The 21533-nt window shown below is 38.6% G+C and overlaps 1 protein-coding gene across 1 annotated transcript in view; it reads right to left on the minus strand.

Moving 5' to 3' along the window:
- CADPS2 (calcium dependent secretion activator 2) overlaps positions 1-21533 on the minus strand; it is a 562792-nt gene that overhangs the window by 330610 nt on the left and 210649 nt on the right. Inside the window, exon 4 of the mRNA XM_052639068.1 lies at positions 4968-5048. Coding sequence (XP_052495028.1) covers positions 4968-5048 — 81 coding nt within the window. The remainder of the gene's footprint in view (positions 1-4967; positions 5049-21533) is intronic.

A 21533-nucleotide genomic window follows, 5' to 3' on the forward strand; every position in this document is an offset into this window, starting at 1 on the left:
GTAATAACTTGGTTTCTTTTGGGGATGGAGGTAGGGATAAGCATGTGGATAGTTTTTCAATACATGCAAAAGAGGAAAAAAATAAAGCATAAAAGCATTTTTACATTTGCGAACTAATTTTAAAAGCTACCATAAAAAGCAGCCAAAACTCAGATATTAGGCAAAAAGGTGAGAGAATAGGTCCTTTCAACACCATATGTGAGCAAAGACCATCCAAGGCTCATGCAGGGTAAATGTCCCTAGTTTAATTTAGTTTAATTACATGGAATTCTCCAGGCCAGAATACTGAAGTGGGTAACTGTTCCCTTCTCCAGGGGATCTTCCCAACCCAGGGATGGAACCCAGGTCCCCGCATTGTAGGTGGATTCTTTATCACCTGAGCCACCAAGGAAGCCCCCAGTGTACTGTTTACTACTGATATAAGATCCCAGAAGGCTGAAGCTACGTGTTACTTTGTACAGTTTTGCCTGGTGATGATATAAGTAATGTGTGTTTGGTAAGACAATCCAATGATTATAGTTTTAAATCCTTGTTGGAAATTAATCACTTTTATTGGGTTTTACATGGATCTTAACTTTGCCTAAACACACCTACTTTTCAAATGCTCTTCAGACTAGGTTCTAATATCTAACTAGCTTGCTCATTAATTATACACTGAGTACAATCATTGTTTATTCATTTTATATTTGTATGACCATCAGAGTTTTGCCTTTTAGAAATAATTTAGGAAAGTAAAAGGCAGATACATCATGTGTTTGACAGTTTCGATGTACTGGTTATTTTCCCTAAATTTTCAAGGTGTTATTTCATGGAAAATGTAATATCAGCACATGAAAAAAACCTATTCTTATTTAGCTTTCATTAAAAATACTTCAAGGAAGAGACTGGCAGAAATCACGTCGACTGTATCAGCATTTTCAAACTTTACAGGAAATAGATGATACTAGATTTTCTTTTTCTCTCTGGGGGAATAAAAACAACAACTCTGTTTTAAAGCTTTGAGGTTTGTTGATAGTATTTCTTAAACTTTATTTAGCCTGCTTATGTTGCCTCTTTCTTGGAAACAAAACCAAATGTACATATTAAATTTGATCTTTTAAATTAGAACAGCATCAGAAATAGCACTATTCTGTAGCTTAACTGTGAGTTGTTCCTATAAACCATTTTAGTGTTCTAATTTGGTCTTCTGTACAGCTTAGCTCATTATCAGCCCTAACACATTATGTACATAAAAAAGAATCTGCTCCATAAAATTCCCATTATTCAAATCTAGTCACTCTTTAAGGGCTCTTCACTTTCCAGTAGATGAAGCATGGATCAGAGTGGTAGGATGAAGACGGTGACAACTGTCAGACTGGAAATACTCTGAAGAGAGGCACAAATGGATTTCCTGACAAACGTGGCATGAGCAAAAAAAGGGTCAAAGATGATTCCAAGTTTTTACGCCTGATGTACTAGAGAGAAAGAACTGCCAAGAACTGGCCCACCATAATCACTTGCCTGGAAATTGTCAACACCCTGCTTCACTCCCACATTCCCGACTCCATCTTCTCTGCTTTATTTTCTAAATAGCAAATGATCACCTTCCATAATTTTGTTACATAGCATGTTTGCTGCTTATTGCAAGTCTCTCCCAAATAAAATGTAAGCTCTCTGAGGACATGGCAGGGATACTTTTGTCTGATGTTATCCCAAGACAACTCCATCTGTCTGGACGTATCCCAAATGCCTAAAATAGCACCTGATTATTTTAATAAGGTGTTCAATATTTAGCCACTGAATTTATGAACAGAGAAATTCAGGCTCCAAAAGGTTAGATAAGTTGCTCATGTTATATATCCAGGAAACAGCAAACATGGATTTGGTCCAGAGGTCTTTCTGGCCCAGTCCATCACATTTTTTTCTATCACTACTTCCTAATTATGCCTTGGCTAAACGGCGTAATTTCAGCCAAAGTCAATGTATATATATGGCTGATTCATGTTGCTGTACAGCAAAAATACAATGATGTAAAGCAATTATATTCCAATAAAAATGATAAGAAAAAACGAACCAAGAAAAAATATTTATATCCCTTGAAACAGATTTCTGCCCTGTGGATTCAATGTCATTGTACTGTGTTGTGAAGTGTAATAGTTGCTGCTGTTCTGTTGCTAACTCTTTGTGACCCCGTGGACTGCAGCACACCAGGCTTCCCTGTCCTTCACTATCTCCTGGAGTTTGCTCAAACTCATGTCCATTGAGTCAGTGATGCCATCCAACGGTCTCATGTTCTGTCAGCCCCTTTTCCTCCTGCCCTCAACTTTTCTGACATCAGGGTCTTTTCCAATGAGTTGGCTCTTTGTATAAGGTGGCCAAAGTATTGGAACTTCAGCTTCAGCATCAGTCCTTCTAATGACTATTCAGGGTTGACTTCCTTTATGATTGACTGGCTTGATATTCTTGCCACAGTTTGCCCAGGACTGTGCAGGAAGAACAGATTCAAACCTCCACTCAGATCTTTAAAACACTAGTTCTCATTGTTCCACGTGGATTTCCTGTAATAATGGGTACCAAGTGTGACAGGTGTTCCTAATAGTTGATTGCCAACTCTAAACTATGAATAAACCAAGTTTCTGGAATTATGAGGCTGAAGAGGCATCAGGGCCTAGAAAAACAAACCCAAGCTCTGGAGTCCAAAGAACAATGTCTGAGGTCTTTTATTAAGCAATCTTGCCTAAATCTCAATCTTCTTGTCTATAAAATAAATTCATTATATCATCTGCCCTTGTGGGTTCAAAGGATTATGGTAGAGATTTAAGACAACAAGGTCAGTAAATTACAACTAGCTTTATATTTTAGGAAGGTGGCTTCAATTTGGTGAAACAAAGTAGAAAGCAATTAAACATCTATTTACAAAAAGACATTATATTTTGAGGGTTGTTTTTTTTTTTTCATTCCAATCCCACTGGCTTCAATTCCTTCCTTCATGCTTTTTCTACTTTATCAACATTTCTGATGGAATCAGTAGGGTCCCCTCAAAGAGAAGCTGCTGGTGTGCGTCACTGACCTCGCTCCTCTGACTCAGCTCCGAGGTTGTACACACACATTCTTCTCCACAGACATGAACTTGAGAACACACCCCAGGCTCTCCCTCCTACTCTGGAACCCTCTGGAAATTCATCTAAATTATCTCATATCCAGCCAGACCCTTGGAGAAGAACTTGGGACAGTGTGAACAGCTCAGGTACAATCTAAATACAAGGAGACAACTCAGAAATGCAGATCACAGGTCCAGAGTCCTGCCCACAGTGCACATCTCTCTGGATTCTCTCTTAGCCTCAGTTCTTCAAGAAAACCAATGTCCTTCTAGACAGCTTCCAACACAGGCTAGGATTTGAGGAAAAGCATTTTTCCCCGAGGTTTTCCCCGAGGTTTCCAATGGCTCAGTGATTAAGAATCTGCCTGAAATGCAGGAGATTCAAGTTCAGTCTCTGGGTCTGCAAGAGCCCGTGGAGAATGAGATGGCAATCCACTCCAGTATTCTTGCCTGGAGAATCCCACAGACAGAGGAACCTGATGGGCTACAGTCCATGGGGTTGCAGAAAGAGCTGAACATGACTGTGACTAAGGAACAATTTTTCTTCCTAAAGCTACTTGATTTCTAGCCAATAAATTCCACATTTGAATCTCTGGAATCATGTCGTGACTCTCCAGGTATGCAGAGGATAGTAACAAGGTGTGTTGTCCTTTCAACCTCTGCCCTCTGTATGAATTTAACTCTTTAGCCCCTAATTCATATCATCATCCCATGTCTTCATCTGGAGAATCCTTCTCATGCATCTCTTGGCTTGGCTCTCAAAATATATTACTATCTCTGTTACCCAACTTCTCTTTTCTCTGTTTTTCTATTTCTCTCCAATTTCTCAATGATTTCTCTACTTTTTAACTGAACAGACATTTAGATAAACACAACATTAGCTGTCTTAAAACTTACATATTAATAAATATATTTTTCTTTGAAAAACACAAAACTTCAATTGTCAAATGCAGTGTGGGACAGATCTGGTAATGTTCACTGTCTTGATTTGGGAGGTGGTTACATAGGGTGTACACACATTTATCAAGATGTAAACTAAAGATCTCTGTACTTTGCTATATACACGTTGTGCCTTAATTTTTGAAATGAAAAAATCCCCAATAGAGAGGACTCTTCAGAGAGACAGAGACAGAATCAGAGGGAAAAGGGGAGAAAGGAGAGTAAGTCTCCTTTATTATGTTTGAATAAAACATATTCAAAGTTTTCATTTAGCAGAAGAGAAAAGGAAAAAAAAATCTTATTCTCAGACCCAAAGCATTATAATCTCAAGTCTCTTTTAAGGGACTAGAATTTTACTTTTACCACTGAAGTAAATTAATGCATCAATTTATTAGAGAATGATTTAGACAAAGAGTCCTCAGTATTAAAAACAAACACAGCTTTTGTTTGAAATCTATTTCTGTTCACAGAAACACAGTGTATAAATAAAAGTAAATAAAATATTATATTTGATGTATCCTGAGATTCTGTACTACAAACCTCAAATTATATTTTTCACCCATTCAAATATTAGTTGACACCACTGTGGGCCAAACACTGTGCCAGATACTTTGGGATGTATCACATGATTTTTCAGGGAAGACAGTCTTCTCTCTGATTATATTATGCTTAGTGCAATATTAAACTTCTAAGCCTGGCAGTTTGAGAAATTTGGGAATTGCCTTAAGAATAATCTACAAAAGTTACCATTGAATTTAAATATCTCATATAAAGATGGATATATAAAATAAATAATATTCTCCATTTAGATAATACACATTCAGGAATCTGAGCTTAAGAGGTATGCATGGATAAAATTACACTGGCTTTATCTATACAAAACTTTCAGCTTACAGAAATCTAAGTGCAGAAAGAAATGTGGTACAGTATATCAAAGTCAACAGTTTACCTTTGCCATTTTCTCAGCCAACTGCAAACGGCCATCAAGTTCCCTTCTGATCTGGGCTGCTTGTTCATCTGCATTATCCAACTTAAAAATAAAACAGAAAACCACATGTACATGATTACTTAATGGCAGTGACCTACAGATTAAAGCAACACTAAAATGACTCTAGAAAAACTTCATAAGTCTTCTCAGCTACCTACTGAGAACACAGAAAAATTGTTTAATTAGACTGACAGTGTAATTAAATTTCTTAGACACTTTGACTATGATTTGCTCACACACAAAAAAAGGTAATAAATCTCTAAGGTTAATAGTTCAGCTTACCAAAAACTCTAATTACAACAATCCTTTGCCAAATGTATCCCCTACATATCTAAGGCAAGAAATCCTGGTTTCCTTGAGGATGCATGAAGTTTTCATTAAGTTTATTCAGTTCAGTTCATTCTTCCACCTCCATTAAAAAAAGATTCAGTTCATTCTTCCGCCTCCATTAATGTCAGTCCTAAATAGTTCCAAATAGATAAATCTCTTGTTCTTTCAAATTCCCAGAATGCATTTTCAGAGAGTGAGATACTAAGGTTTCATTATTTTCCTTGTTCTTTCAAAAAATATTTCCTTCGTTTGTATAATAAGTTTCTCTTAGTGCTAAACTATCAAAGTACTATTTGACTTACTGCTATCACTTTCTACCATTTAAATCTTCATATGCTCCTCATTCTAGTACCAACAGGCTCATACTGCCAAGAAATCCTTTTACAGGCTGGCACCACATTAGAATCCCATTCTCTCATTCTAAATTTGATTGAAAGCTTAGCATGTTAGCCTCATTTTTAAAGATATTTCCATCTACATGGAAAATAACTTCTCCACTGAAATAATCCTTAACTTTTTTCTATTACTTCCTTTAACTTTTCCTCATGATTCCTTCTAATTCTTTATTGGTTCCTTATAAAACCTCTTCCTGTGAGCCATGCACAGTGTGGGAGGCACTGTGTGCGAGACAGACATAGATCAGACTGATGCTTCTCTCCATTTTAATTCCTTCCCCTCTCTCACTTCCATCATCAAGAAGCCTAGACCTCACAGCACAACCATACTTTAGTAAAAGTCCGTCTAAAAATTGGGTTAGCACTGAGGACAACATTAGACATCCGGGATAATACAGACTAGCTTGTCCATCTGCTGAAGAGCTGCACATAAACCATGCCACACTGGAAAAGAAAGGCCTTAAAAGAAAAATTCTGAAAAAAAATGAGTAGGTCAGTAGGATGGTCCTGTCAGAAGGCACTATATCAAAAGTGAAGGAGAAGGAAAGATGCTCTAGCAAGAGGGCACCAAACATCTGGATGAGATCAGACACTGGTGTGGGGATTGGGGAAGGGGAGAAAAGGGAAGGGTAATGAGAGGTGGGGCTGGAGAGAGAGGCAGGGCTTCTTTAAACACCTGAGCCAAATGCAGGAGTTTGGAATTGGTTCTTAACACATTGGAAATTCACCAAAAGATTTTAAGCAGAACTTCATAATGGTCACTGTGTCTGTCTCCATCAAAAACAACAGGCGAGATGGACATAAAGATTTCTATCTGTCTGTCCATTCATCTATCTAATTTGTTAAATGTTTCTAAGTTGATTTTAAAAAACTAAGTTCATTTAAAAAGGAGATTAACAATAGAATTTCCCTAAACTAAATCCTTGCTATAAAGGAGTTTCTATGTCATCTGAAAAATGAATATACTTTTTATTTAAACTAATATTAACAAGTTTCTCTTCACTGTCTAAAGTCAAAATGACTTACCTTAAAAACTAATATAATTATTATGGAAAAGAAAATGTGATAAATGTCTATTCCAAGTAACCAAAATCATGGTCCTAAAAACAAAAATTTTGTTTAAGAACAAAATTAAAATAAAAAAAAATTTATTTAACTACAGTAGCTCAAATACAGTAAACATAATATGAGATATCTTCTCTTCTTTACTTAAATGCTGATAAATATTTTTCCACAAAGAAACAAAGTGGTTACTCACATGTAAAGAGTAAGAGTCCTACCAAGAAATAGCATTTAACATCTTAAAATCTTAGAAATTCTTTAAATTTCACCACAAAATATTATTTAACATCTTTATCTCTATCTTTATATTAACAGCTCTTACCTAATTTTAAATGGAGTTGTTTGAGTCACTTCTGGGATTTATCAGTGCTTTCTGCGAGTTTTCCATTACTTTTAAAAAATGTTAATGCCTTGGGACTTCCCTGGTGGTCCAGTGGTTAAGAGTACACCCTGCAATGCAGGGGACCCTGGTTCGACCCCTGGTTGGGAAACTAAGATCCCGCATGCCACAACTACTGAGAGAGTCCCTGCACCCCAGTGAAAGACCCTATGTAACACAATGAAGATCACATGTGCTGCAACTAAGACCCGATGCAGTCAAATAGATACAATCAAAAAAAAATTAATGCCTTAACTGCATTTGTCTGAAAAAACACGAAGAAAAGCAGAGCACTGCTATACTGTCTTTTAACAGCAGTCTCTCAGAGACAGAAAGGATATTAACTTTGGTGACTATAGTGTTATTTTGTGAAACTAGAAAAACATATTTCCAAACATGTTTAAAAAAAAAAAAAACAGGAAAAGCTAATACAATAAAGACAACGCATGTTAGAAAGCATTCTAGGAGGTATTAATAAATCAGCTGGTTGACTTTTCAAAATAACAATTTTAGTTTACCATTCCATGTCCCATATGGTTTGTCTTCTTTTGAGTATTACCTTTGTTTTTCATAACATGAAAGTCTATATAATTTTTATGAATCTTTTTTAAAGACTGATTTCTCAGTTGGGATAACTGTAGTTTCACGTGTAGTTGTAAGAAATAATTGAGAGATATCCACTGTATTGCCCAGTTTCCCCCATGGTAGCATCTTATAAAACCAGATCATCATATACAACCAGAATACTGACTGACACGGTCATCCAGCATATTCCAGTTTCCTTAGTTTCATGCACACGTATCTGTGTGTATTGACTTCTATGCAATTTATCATGCGTCTAGGTTTGTACAGTCATCATCACTGTCAAGGCATTGATCAGCTTTAACACCATATTCTGCCCTTTTATAAACACATCCACCTCCCCCCACCCAATCCTGGACTGTTTAGCTTCAACATGTACCTCATTTTCAGAATTTTCAAAACTAAATTTAATAAGGCAACAAATTTCCTTTTAATTTCCATAATTACATTGGAGATTTTCTCCCATGAGAAATTAACATTTATTAACACTGCACTGGGGCCACAGACCCCTTAAATCTATATGTTCACGTCTTTGGTCCTTTCCTCAAAGCCCATAGCCATAAATAGCTATCTATTCACTGATAACCCTCAAGTATGTATCTATAACTCCAACCTCACACCAGGGTCCCAGTCTTTTATTTTCAACTGCCTTCCAGACTTTATTTTCTTGGACTCCAAAATCACTGAAGATGGTGACTGCAGCCATAAAATTAAAAGACGCTTGCTCCTTGGAAAAAAAGCTAGACAGTGTATTAAAAAAAAGCTAGACAGTGTATTAAAAAGCAGAGACATCACTTTGCTGACAAAGGTTCGTATAATAAAAGCTATGGTTTTTCCAGTAGTCATGTACAGATGTGAGAGTTGGACCATAAAGAAGGCTGAGTGCCGAAGAACTGATGCTTTTGACCTGTGGTGCTGGAAAAGACTCTTGAGAGTCCCTTGGACTGCAAGGAGATCAAACCAGCCAACTCACTGGAAAAGACACTGATGCTGGGAAAGATCGAGGGCAGGAGGAGAAGGGGGCAACAGAGATGAGATGGTTGGATGGCATCATTGACTCAGTATACATGAATTTGACGAAACTCCGGGAGATAGTGAAGGACAGGGAGGCCTGGTGTGCTGCAGTCCATGGGATCGTAAAGAGTTAGACGTGACTGAGCAACTGAACCACCACCTACCATTTCAATTTGCATGAAGACAAGACACACTGCATTTAACATACCTCAAACAGAATCTTGCTTTCCAGCTTCCCACCCCAATCACTCCTTTCATGAGTAATGCCATGTCGTATAATTGGCATGCCTAATTACCATGTGTTCAAGCCCAAAGTCGATGTGTTGTTTGTGACGTCTCTTTCCTTCACAACCCACAACCATTCAACTACAGTCATGTAGTGAAACCTAGAATCACTTCAAGTCCATTTCAGTTGGCCAATACAGTTGTATACATCATTATGATGAGAATAATTATTTTTCTTTTCTGAAAACTTGGTTTTACACACTATCTCCTGTCCTCTTTCTCTTCAAACAAAAAAGCAGAAAAAAAGCCCAAACAGATACTTCAGTAGATGTGGAACATCACACTTTTAAATGCTGGTGAGGCATCCATCTCTAGCGTCTGATTTGGGCTCTCAGATCAAGACACTGAGGATAATTTGTGGAGTGTGGAGTTGGTGGCTGGGGCCAAACACAAGTCTTCACTACACAAAGACATCTTTTAATTTCATTTTCTTTTTTTTTTAGATTCCTGATTTCAATGCTTTATATGACAACTGACTACTTATACCTCACAGATGTCTTTTCCTGGTATGGAATATTTTTCAGGTCTTTACAGAGGGTCATTTAACCCTGAACATAAAAGATTCCCATACATACATTGACTCTGTGCAACACCTTCAGTGTCTATCATACAGAACATTCTACAACTTCAATATTCAAAATATTCCACTGTCTTGGCAAATATTTAGTACTTTTATTTTCTTTCTGTTCATTACATGGGAATTACTGTTTCTACATTTAGAATTCTCTTGGCTAAGATGTTCCTAACCTGGACCACCAGGAGTCTGAACCATCCAAGTTGGGAACAAAATTTGGAGGGGTATGCATTTGTTTCCTTCAGGAATTGTCTGAATTTTAGAGTTTACCCAAAAGGGTAGTTAACTTAAAAGACATAAAGAACCACGGCTCTAGGAGAATCTTCTTCATAGAAGTCTCTATTCATTTGTTCTAGAAGAGGCTGCATGACTTTTCAAACATAAGCAATAGAAAATGGTCACCTCATACGTACACATTATCAATCTTACCCTTTCAGAGATGTGTTAAATTCTTCGTGAAAGGACATTGGCTCTGGAAATGACATAAGCTCTGAAAAATGCTGACTGAATGATCCACGGATTACTTTACCAACTGTGGTTTCTTCTACATCTACTATGCAGCAAGTACTACTGAAGGCTCTTCAGTAGCTACAGAAGCAGTGACTTTCTACGAGTTCACACTTCATATAGAAAACAGTTTTTAAAAAAAGAGTATTTAAAACAGAATAGAACGGCCACAAGAAACTACTGATCAAGGAATTCAGTGATGGAAGATATGTCTTTCCTGGTTGATAATATCCAAAAGGATTGCTGCCATGGAAATACAGGTCAGGAAGCAACAGTTAGAACAGATATGGAACTGAACATGGAACATAGAACTGGACATGGAACAACAGACTGCTTCCAAATAGGAAAAGGAGTACGTCAAGGCTGTATATTGTCACCCTGCTTATTTAACTTATATGCAGAATACATCATGAGAAATGCTGGGCTGAAAGCAGCACAAGCTGGAGTCAAGATTGCCGGGAGAAATATCAATAACCTCAGATATGAAGATGACACCACTCTTATGGCAGAAAGTGAAAAGGAATTAAAAAGCCTCTTGATGAAAGTGAAAGAGGAGAGTGAAAAAGTTGGCTTAAAGCTCAACATTCAGAAAACTAAGATCATGGCATCTGGTTCCATCACTTCATGGGAAATAGATGGGGAAACAGTGTCAGACTTTATTTTTTTGGGCTTCCAAATCACTGCAGATGGTGACTGCAGCCATGAAATTAAAAGATGCTCACTCCTTGGAAGGAAAGTTATGACCAACCTAGATAGCATATAAAAAGCAGAGACATTATTTTGCCAACAAAGGTCCATCTAGTCAAGGCTATGGTTTTTCTAGTGGTCATGTATGGATGTGAGAGTTGGACTGTCAAGAAAGCTGAGCGCCAAAGAATTGATGCTTTTGAACTGTGGTGTTGGAAAAGACTCTTGAGAGTCCCTTGGACTGCAAGGAGATCCAACCAGTCCATTCTGAAGGAGATCAGTCCTGGGTGTCCTTTGGAAGGAATGATGCTAAAGCTGAAACTCCAGTACTTTGGCCAGCTCATGTGAAGAGCTGACTCATTGGAAAAGACCCTGATGCTGGGAGGGATTGGGGGCAGGAGGAGAAGGGGACGACAGAGGATGAGATGGCTGAATGGCATCACCAACTTGATGGACATGAGTCTGAGTGAACTCTGGGACTTGGTGATGGACAGGGAGGCCTGGCATGCTGCAATTCATGGGGTCGCAAAGAGTCAGACACGACTGAGCGACTGAACTGAACTGAACAATGGAAACATTAAAAAATGAACTTTGAGGAATAGAAAACATGGATTAGTCTTGACTTGCATCTCTCAAATCCTGGGCTCTCTGGGGCCCAGTCCTCTCAAGTTCCAATGAAGCAGTTTGAGAAGAGGTCCTACAAATCAACAAATCTCCCTTTGCAGAAGTCCGCAAGAAGATGCAAAGACTTCACTGGAAGGCAACTATTTTATAGGTAAGAAAAGTTTAAACAGCATGAGAATAATCTTCCAAAGTTTCACCCAACAGCTTCATTTTATAGTATTAATATGTGATATCATTCTAATGCTTTAAAAGCTGCAAACATCAAACACTTGAATTCATTAAATTTGCTCATATCTTCAAGGGAAAAAAAAATCTTTTATAAAAAGTACTTTTCATAGCACTGTTTAGCATCATTGCCCTCTATGATTAATCTATTTTCGAGAGCCAGGATAATTGTCTTCACATTAATATTGTCAATCACTAAAAAAGAAGGATTAATAGCTGTGTTTTTCCATAATGATGTCTTGTACGTGCTAAACCTAGTCAGTCGTGCCCTTCTTTCTCCCACTGGAAAAAATTTGTTTTTTTTCTGAGTCCCCAGTCAAATTATGGCACATCTCTTTTCAAACAAATTATGTTATTTTCTTGTAATATTCATCTTGATCTTTTAGTATGAAAAATACAGGTAGACTAGGATTTGCACTGCTATATACACTTAATGTTTTCTCTGAGATTAATTCTTTCTATCTATATTATATATATATCTGGAGATATATTGACATCCCATCCCTGGAGAGAAGTAATTGGCACAATCATCACACTGATTCCAAAAGAACACTCTACCCAACAATTTATTATATGATTTTCCTTTTTATTTCTGTTTTTTTTCATATAATTTTCTAATAGCCCAATGATTTATTTGACAGTGCCAAATATGCATGGATTTTGTAACATAGCTGAAAAACCCTGATCAAAAGTTGACGTATTAGCAAATTCATTAACTTTATCAACAGATCTGTTAATTTTCTGCCATTACTTGGATCAAATTACTTATCATGAAGATGATATGCTACTCCACCTCACTGATTGCTCCTGCTCGTTTTCTTTCATTCTCTTCACCCCTTCGTTCTCTCAGCCCTTAAGCACACACAGTTGGTTCTTAGCTATTGTCTGTAGTTGTTTCTCAATTTCTCAAGTTGTGGTTCAGCTGTTGCAAGTTAGCACATAGCTCTGCCCTCTCTCCCAAGTCCCAGCTCTCATTTTCCATTGACAGCAAGGTCTTTACTTTCAGGCCTCCAGCAATGGCCTGAACTAAGCCTGAATTGCCCTTCTTTACAGTCTACGCTTTATCACGGCTCCCCTGCTTCCGCACATGATTCTCACTACCATTGATCAGGCTAACAGCTTAGAAGAGAAGGAGGAATAAACGGCAGGTGATGGAAGGATGGGAGTAAGTGAACAGGGACAAACGGATATGAATGAAACAATGATACCCAGATTGCTTGGCTTAGTTTTCAGGTCCACCATATCTTGTACCAATCTCACTTTTTAACCTCCCAGACAGTTGCATTACCTATACAAATTAGTTTGCCCATTATACACAAAACATACATTTCCCAATCATGTATTTTGCTTGTGTTTCTCCTGCCTGGGATGCTCTTCTTACCTTCGCTGCCCAGATCAATCTCCAGATCTTCTGCGAAGATGACCTACCTACCTACTGAGTAACAAAGCAGGAATTGCCTGATGACATCTCTCTCATAGTTGTCTTCTAATTGTTCAGCTTCTCAGGTATTTATGAACTCTACCTCACACTGCAACATATGACCCTTGTTAGCTCATCCTATCACCCTGACAAGAGGCCTAAACCAATCCATCTCCAATAGTGGGATTCACTTAACTACTCCCAGTTTTGATGTACCATAAATACAGAGAATAATACCACCTGTATTTGTAAGGTTTTTGGACCCTAACATCCCTCCAGATTGACTCATCTTTCATGAAGCACCCTCCTTCCAAAAAAAAAACAACAACAAAAAATCTTCCTCCCTGCTATTCTGATCATTGACAATTAGCCAGCAACTACAAGGTAACTAAAATTCTTTGTGCAATTTCATACAACAAAAAGAACATAAGGAAATGAAGTTATTCCCATACTCTGGAGAGCAATCCATCGCCTGTATGATGTTATGTATGAATCAGGTGCCACTCTCTTGCTAGAGGCAAAGCTTTTAGAGAACACTCTTATATCTACTTTCTAAATTATGTATAAGGAACCTGACTAAGAAATAGCAGTTCTGCCACAGATTCTTGTAGCACAGTTCTAAGAGTCTTAAAAATGAATTTCCCAAACTACACTTCCCTGTCATTACTACTTAAAAGTAGAAGAAAGATGAATGAGTTAATTAGATATAAATTGCCCTATGTGATCTGAACTAAACTATATTAAATAATGGATCAAAAAGTTCAAAAGTAAGAACATAAGAAATTTAACCTCAAACATAAAAACCAGAGGACTCTGATAGCCTGGAGAATGGTCATATATATTCTCTAAAATGGTAGCTGGAACTTCGTAAATTTTTACACATCATGAAATTTTCTTTAGTATTCCATTTGGCATTAACATTTTCTCTTCTAGACAGAAGTCATGAGCTCACATTTTCAAGCAATTATTTACGAACTACACTTCCCTCAATAAAATAAGTAAATATACATTCACATTAATGAAATAACAATGAAATAGATTTTAGCACTAAGTAAAATAACACAGACACTATCAGCGATTTTAGAGAACTCTGCAATGCAGTTTATAACTTTAGTCTCACCAGGACTAATAACAGTAAATTTATACAGCACTCTATGTCAGAAACCATTCTAAGCATTTGTAAACATTACTGCATTGAAACCTCAGAGCAACCATATGGAATAGTTCTTATCATCATCCCAGTCTAATGATGAAAAATCTGAAGCACAGATAGGTTTAAGCAGTTTTCTAGGGTAAAGATCACACAATTAATACTTGGAAAGGCCAGGGTCTGAATCTTACAGTTTGACCTGAGGGTTAAACATAACCACCATTTACTCCTTTACAACACCTCACCCCCAGCTTTCACTCTGTTGGTCACTTGCCATGAGTCCCCCAACAGGAAATACATGAAATATTACAGTATAATTAGTGGTACAAAGAGTCAAATATTTTAATATGTTCAAGTTGTTACAATGCAATAAAAGAGGTGTGTATGGCTATGTTAGCTTCCCTGGTGGCTCAGAGATAAGAAAACCTTCTTAAGTGAACAGTGCAAAGAAATGGAGGAAAACAACAGAATGGTAATATTTTTTCAAGAAAATTAGATACTGAGGGAACATTTCATGCACAGATGGCCACAACAAAGGACAGAAACAGCAAGGATCTAACAGATGCAGAAGAGATTAAGAAGAAATGGCAAGTACAAAAAAGGTCTTAATAACCCAGATAATTACTGTGGTGTGATCACTCACCTAGAGCCAGTCATCCTGAAGTGTGACGTCAAGTGAACCTTAGGAAGCATTACTACAAACAAAGCTAGTGGAGGTGATGGAATTCTAGCTGAGCTATTTCAAATTCTAAAAGATGATGCTGTTAAAGTGCTGCACTCCACATGCCAGCAAATCTGGAAAACTCAACAGCGGCCACAGGACTGGGAAAAGTCAGTTTTCATTCCAATCCCAAAGAAGGGCAATGCCAAAAAATATTGAAAGTACCACACGATTGCACTCATTTCACACATAGCAAGGTCATGCTTAAAATCCTGTAAACCAGGCTTCAACAGTATGTAAACCAAGAACTTCCATATGAACAAGCTGGATTTAGAAAAGGCAGAGGAACCAGAGATCAAATTGCCAACATCCGTTGGATCGTTGAAAAGGCATGAGAGTTCCAGAAAAAACATCTACTTCTGCTTCACTGACTATGCTAAATTCTTTGACTGTGTATCAGAACAAACTGTGGAAAACTGTTAAAGAGATGGGAATACCAGACCACTTTACTTGCCACTGAAAAACTTGTAAATGCAGGTAAAGAAGCAACAGTTAGAACTGGACTTGGAACAATGGACCGGTTCAAAATTGGGAAAGGAGTACATCAAGACTGTATATTGTCACCCTATCGTTTAACTTATATGCAGAGCTTATCATGAAAAATGCTGGGCTGGATGAATCACAAGCTGGAATCAAGACTGCCAGGAGAAATATCAACAACCTCAGATAGGCAGATGACACCACTTTAATGGCAGAAAGCACAGAGGAACTAAAGAGCCTCTTGATGAGGCTGAAAGTGAGAGTGAAAAAGCTAGCTTAAAACTCAACATTTGAAAACTAAGATCATGGCAACCAGTCCTATCACTTCATGGCAAATAGATGGGGCAAACGTGGAAACAGTGACAGGCTTTATTTTCTTGGGCTCCAAAATCACTGCAGATGGTGACTGCAGCCATAAAATTAAAAGACATTTGCTCCTTGGAAGAAAAGCTATGATAAACCTAGACAGTGTATTTAAAAAGCAGAGACATTACTTTGCCAACAAAGTCTGTCTAGTCAAAGGCATGGTTTTTCCAGTAGTCATGAATGGATGTGAGATTTGGATCATATAGAAGGCTAAGCACTGAAGAACTGATGCTTTTGAACTGTGGTGTTGGAGAAGATTCTTGAGCATCCCTTGGACTGTAAGCAAATCAAACCGTTCAATCCTAAAGGAAATCAACCCTGAATCCTCATTGGAAGGAATGAGGCTGAAGCTGAAACTCCAATACTTTGGTCCCTTGGTGAGAAGAGCTGACTCATTGGAAACAACCCTGATGCTAGGAAAGATTGAGGGCAGGAGGATGAGATGGTTGGATGGCATCACGACTCAAGGGACATGAGCTTGAACAAATTCTGGGAGATAATGAAGGACAGGGAAGCCTGGTATGCTGCAGTCCACGGGGTTGCAAAGAGTCAGACGCAACAATGACTGAACAACAATTGGTGGCTCAGACAGCAAAGAATCTGCCAATAACGCAGCAGACCTGGGTCTGATCCCTGGGTCAGGAAGATCCCCTGGAAAAGGGAATGGCTACCTACTCCAGCAGTCTTGCCTGGAAAATTCCATGGCCTGAACAGACCAGCAGGATACAATCCATGGGGTCGCAAAGAGTCGGACAGGACTAAGCAACTAACACTAATACACCTGAGTATGATAGGGAACTGTATATTCCTCAGGGAATTTCCCCACCTCTTGTGATATTTAAGAAAAGTGAGTGAGGGCAACATTTGTGGAAGTGGAATTTGTCTTGCATTTTCAAGAATGGAGAAGAAGGATTCCAAGTGAAAAGAGTAAAGTGAGACAAAATGAAAAGTCAAGACAATACAGGGTGTTAATGAGGAACAGGGAGTGACTTGGCTTACCTTGCACAGGAGATATGTAAAGAATAGTTACAGGGGGAGAACCTGGGAAAGAATCTAAGCAAGCCAGGTGGGGGCCAGAGTGAACACCACAGATGTTGAACGCTTAGCCAAGGGGTGAATCTCATTCTGCTCATAGTCACCGTATTTTTTTCCCTATTCAAAGCTGGGTCACGAAGAGAACAGGATGGTGAAAAGTGAAAGTTGCTGTCATGTCCGACTCTGCTATACCACGGACTGTCGTTCACCAGCCTCCTCTGTCCATGGGATTCTCCAGGCAAGAATACTGGAGGGGGTTGCCATTTCTTTCTCCAGGGGTTTTTCATGATCCAGGGATTGAACTTGGGTCTCCTGCATTGCAGGCAGATTCTTTACTGTCTGAGCCATGGGTTATGATGAAAACAGGATGACACTTCAATAATATTAATCTGGCAAAAAGATATATAGGATTGGAAGAGGGAAGCAGGTGAAAGGTTACTATCATGCTACATATGAGAGGTACTGAAGCTTCCAGCTATGGGGATGGATGTAGACAGGAACAGATAATACAACAGAGAGAGAAAGTAATAGTGCCAGTCTATTGTCTGGACTGAAGGCAGTAAAAAAGGAACAGCTCCTGGTTATGAGTTGGAAAGATGAATATACATAAGCAGAACCAGGCTTGAGATCAGAAAAAAATAGCATTTTGAACCTACCGATTTTGAGAAGTTTCAGATAGAGAAGTCTGCCACAAAAAGAGTAGAAAGAAGAGCCGATCCATGTGAACAGGGTGAAAGAAAGTGATATTCAAAATAAGCATAGTGAAATTAAAAAAAAAATCAATGCAATGCTTTTCAGTGGAACAGTCCTAACAGCATCTGATGTATCAAACAAAGAAACAAGGTAGCAAGTCTATTTATATTTTTCAAACACTGTTCCTCTTGGTACCATACCATGCACATAGTAAGTTCACAAACATCTGCTGAGGCTTCATAAAACAAGATATAAAGGCCATTCATCTGGAGACATTCACATCAGAATCATGGGAACACTCTGCAAATAGGATACGGCATCATTTTTATACATTTAAAAAGAGGCCTTTCTATCAGTCTGTAACAAATATTAACAGCTAGAAACATCACTGTTACCCATTACACAAGGAAAATCTTACTAAGATAATGATCAACTGCCCCTCCTCTATCTAAAGTGATAAGGGTAAATGGAGGTATTTCATCTCTTTCTGGTCTTAAGCAGAGGATTCAGGATATCATGACCCCAATAATCAGCTAAAAGTGTTAAATTCACAGAATACTCTTTGTAAGCATACATCAATCCCTTTTCTTTAGCTTTTTCCAGTTTCTTTTTTTTTTTTAAGTGCTTTGAAGAACAAGTTTTCCTGACCACCTATCAGAAGAAATCAAGGTTCTGTGGTCCTTATATTTCAAAAAATCTGAAAGCAATAGACAACTAAGAGTCAAGTCTGATGCTATGAGCCAGACACATAGCAAGCACTTGGTAAATTGTTTTTTTTTTTTTAATAAAATGATTCAATATACTAGATAGCAGGAATTTCTTGACTAATATTCTTCACTGCTAGCTGATTCCCTGAAGTTTTCCTGTTAACACTTCTTTCTTACCTTCCTGGTTCTTCGCTTAATCCTTTCCAATCAGGTTTGCTCCCTAACACTCTAGAAAAGCTTCCCATGTCAACAATGTCTTCCATTTGATAAACTCAAGGGTCACTTTGCTGTCATGTGGCCTGGGTAACCAATCTCCTTGAAATGTCTTTCCATGACTTTCCTGACACCACCCTTTCTGGTTTCCTCCTCCATCGCTGGCTCTTTCCCCTTTGTGCAGCCTCTAAATCCTGGTGTCCGCAGGCTTCTGTTCTGGGCCCCCCTTTTTTTGGAGATCCAAACTCTACCAATATGATTTCATCATGTCTCATGACTCAAAATTCTACCTTTATCAGAATGATTTCCAAATCTTTATCTCCAGCTCTGATCTCTTGTTGAAATTTCAGGCTTCAACTACCACCTACCATCATGGACAACTAACATTCTGATTTCATCAGGTACACGATGGAATACTTGATTTTACCCCCACATATGCCTTCACCTGGAGAAGGAAATGGCAACCCACTCCAGTATTCTTGCCTGGAGAATCCCATGGACAGAGGAGCCTGGTGGGCTACAGTCCACGGGGTCGCAAAGAGTCCACGGGGTCGCAAAGAGTTGGACACAACTGAGCGACTTCACTTTCACTTTCATGCCTTCACCCCACAACATTGCTCCGTAGGAAGAGGGACTGCCATATACAGATAGCCTGGATCAGTATGTGAACAGAATGGGTACTATGTTGAAAGAAACCCGAATCAGCGATGGCCTTATCAGACCAGGGTTAATATAAATGTTGTGTCAGTCAGATAAATATAGACAATGTAATTGGAAGAGAGCCATTAAAGCATACTGTTTTTTCTACAAAATGTGAGGGAGAGGAATAGGTAGATGGTACCCATAGTTCTAGAGAATAGTATGTCTTAAACTGCAGACTCAAGTTGGTCCCATTTTCTGCTTGAATTCCTGGGCTTTCATCGTATCTCTGTTAAGACAAGGGCTTCTCAGGTGGTGCAGTGCTAAAGAATCTGCCTGCCAATGCAGGAAATGTGTGTTTGATTCCTTGGTTGGGAAGATCTCTTGGAGGAAGAAATGGCACCCCTCTCTAGTATTCTTGTCTGGAAAATTCCATGACAGAGGAGCTTGGAGGGCTACAAAGAGAGCATGGCGTTGCAAAGAGATGGACACAACTGAGCATGCACAGGTGCCTTAAGGCAAGCAGGTGGTCAAGTGCTCTGACTCAGATTAAAGCTCCAAGTGCAGGAACAGAGGAGGATTCTGAAGCCTAATACAGGGTATGGATCCAGGAGAATATGAAGAGAGATGCCCAAGTGAAATCCAGTTGTCTAGGAACTTCATAAGCCAACAGAGGGAAACAGGAGCACAGTAGGGCAAGAAGCAGAGCCTCAAACCTACTGGAATGATTAACATGCAGGTCATGTTCCATTTTTGTCTCTAGCGATGCTGGCCATGCCCACAGGTCAGGTGAGACAGGGGATGGGCCACATGCAACCCATTCTTTAGAACACAGAGAGCGATCTTTCCAGAATCCCAACTCGCTCCTGTCATTTCCTTCGCTCACAGACCAACAGTGTTCCCTATTATGTGATAATCCCAAGCTCTTCCAACTAGCATACAAGGTCCTTAATATTCACGTCCTTTCCTAACTCTGTAGCCTCATCTGTTAGTTCAGCAAAACACAAACCCCACAGATGCCAAGCCATTTCATTCTCCTCGTGCCCATGTCGTTTTCCTCCAGCTCGCTAAATTTCTGTGCAGCTTCCAAAATTCAGGAACTGTCCTCCTCAGAGCTTCACTGGAGCTCCAAAAGAGGACTGGGTTTCCATTCTTCCAAATCATTTCTTCTTCTGGGCACACAGCTAGACTGCTTCCCAGCATCCTCTAGAGTTAGATGTGACCATGGCATGAAGTCCTCAAATGAACTGTCAGGCCAGGGGTCCTTGAGTCTCAGCTATCACACGGGAAAGCTGTTACAAGACAGACACCAGGCCCCACATCCACACACTGTTTCACTTAGTCTGAAGTGAGGCCCAGGAATCCAGGGGTTTTTAAAGCTCCTCAGGTCATTCTAACGTGGAGGAGAGGAGCACTAAAGAAATCCATGCAGATTGTCCAGGACCAAATTAAGATACTGCCATCCACGTGCTCACATTCTGCCTCATAAATAACAGCAGAGACACCCTGGTTAATTATACCATTCATCATGTTTTGTTTACATACCTGTCTCCTGACCACACCCAACACTGTGAGGAAAAGAACAAAATCTTGTCATTTTACCTTTAGTGAAAGGATAAAATCTTGTCATTTTTGTATCTTCATTGTTAACTGGTATTTTTAGAAGGAATTCAACAAGCGTTTTTGAGTGTACAAAAGAAATATGCTTATCACATATATTTCATTTTACTTTTGATAGGATATTTTACTAACATATTTTCATGAAAAATTGAGAACACCATTCATATTATACTTGGAACAGTAGATTCATATAATTTTGTTATTCATGAATAGATGAAAACAGGTCAAAGTGCATTGGCAAATATACTTTTCCCTTTTATTACTATTATAAAAATGCCTTATCTCTATAGATTTCTGTTGTCTTATCATTTAAAATAATGTGGAAATATTGGAATAAAATCCTAATTTCGATAGGCTAGATCAAGGTAAAGAAGAAAAGCCTAAAAATAATGCACAGAATGTCTGATGGTAAGCTATATTTTTATCTGATGAGATTTGGGAGAAAGCAAAAACAAATTAAAATATTTTAGGAGAAATCTTACTTAGAAATATTTTTATGTAGCTCCTCTACACATGAGTGAAAGTGACAGTCACTCAATCATGTCCCGACTCTTTGTGATCCCTTGGACTATAGCCCACCAGGCTCCTCTGTCCATGGGGATTCTGCAGGCAAGAATACTGGAGTGGGTTGCCATTCCCTTCTCCAGGGGATCTTCCCAACCCAGGGATTGAACCTGGGTCTCCCTCATTGGAGGCAGATTCTTTACCATCTGATTGTATCTTTACCATACACAGAGGCCAAAGATCAGAAAAAAATAATAATAATACAAAGTCAAATGAAGCAACACTGATAAAAGCTATACATTGATTTAAGAATAT

Source organism: Budorcas taxicolor, chromosome 4 (genome assembly GCF_023091745.1).
Source record: "Budorcas taxicolor isolate Tak-1 chromosome 4, Takin1.1, whole genome shotgun sequence".
NCBI lineage: Eukaryota > Metazoa > Chordata > Mammalia > Artiodactyla > Bovidae > Budorcas > Budorcas taxicolor.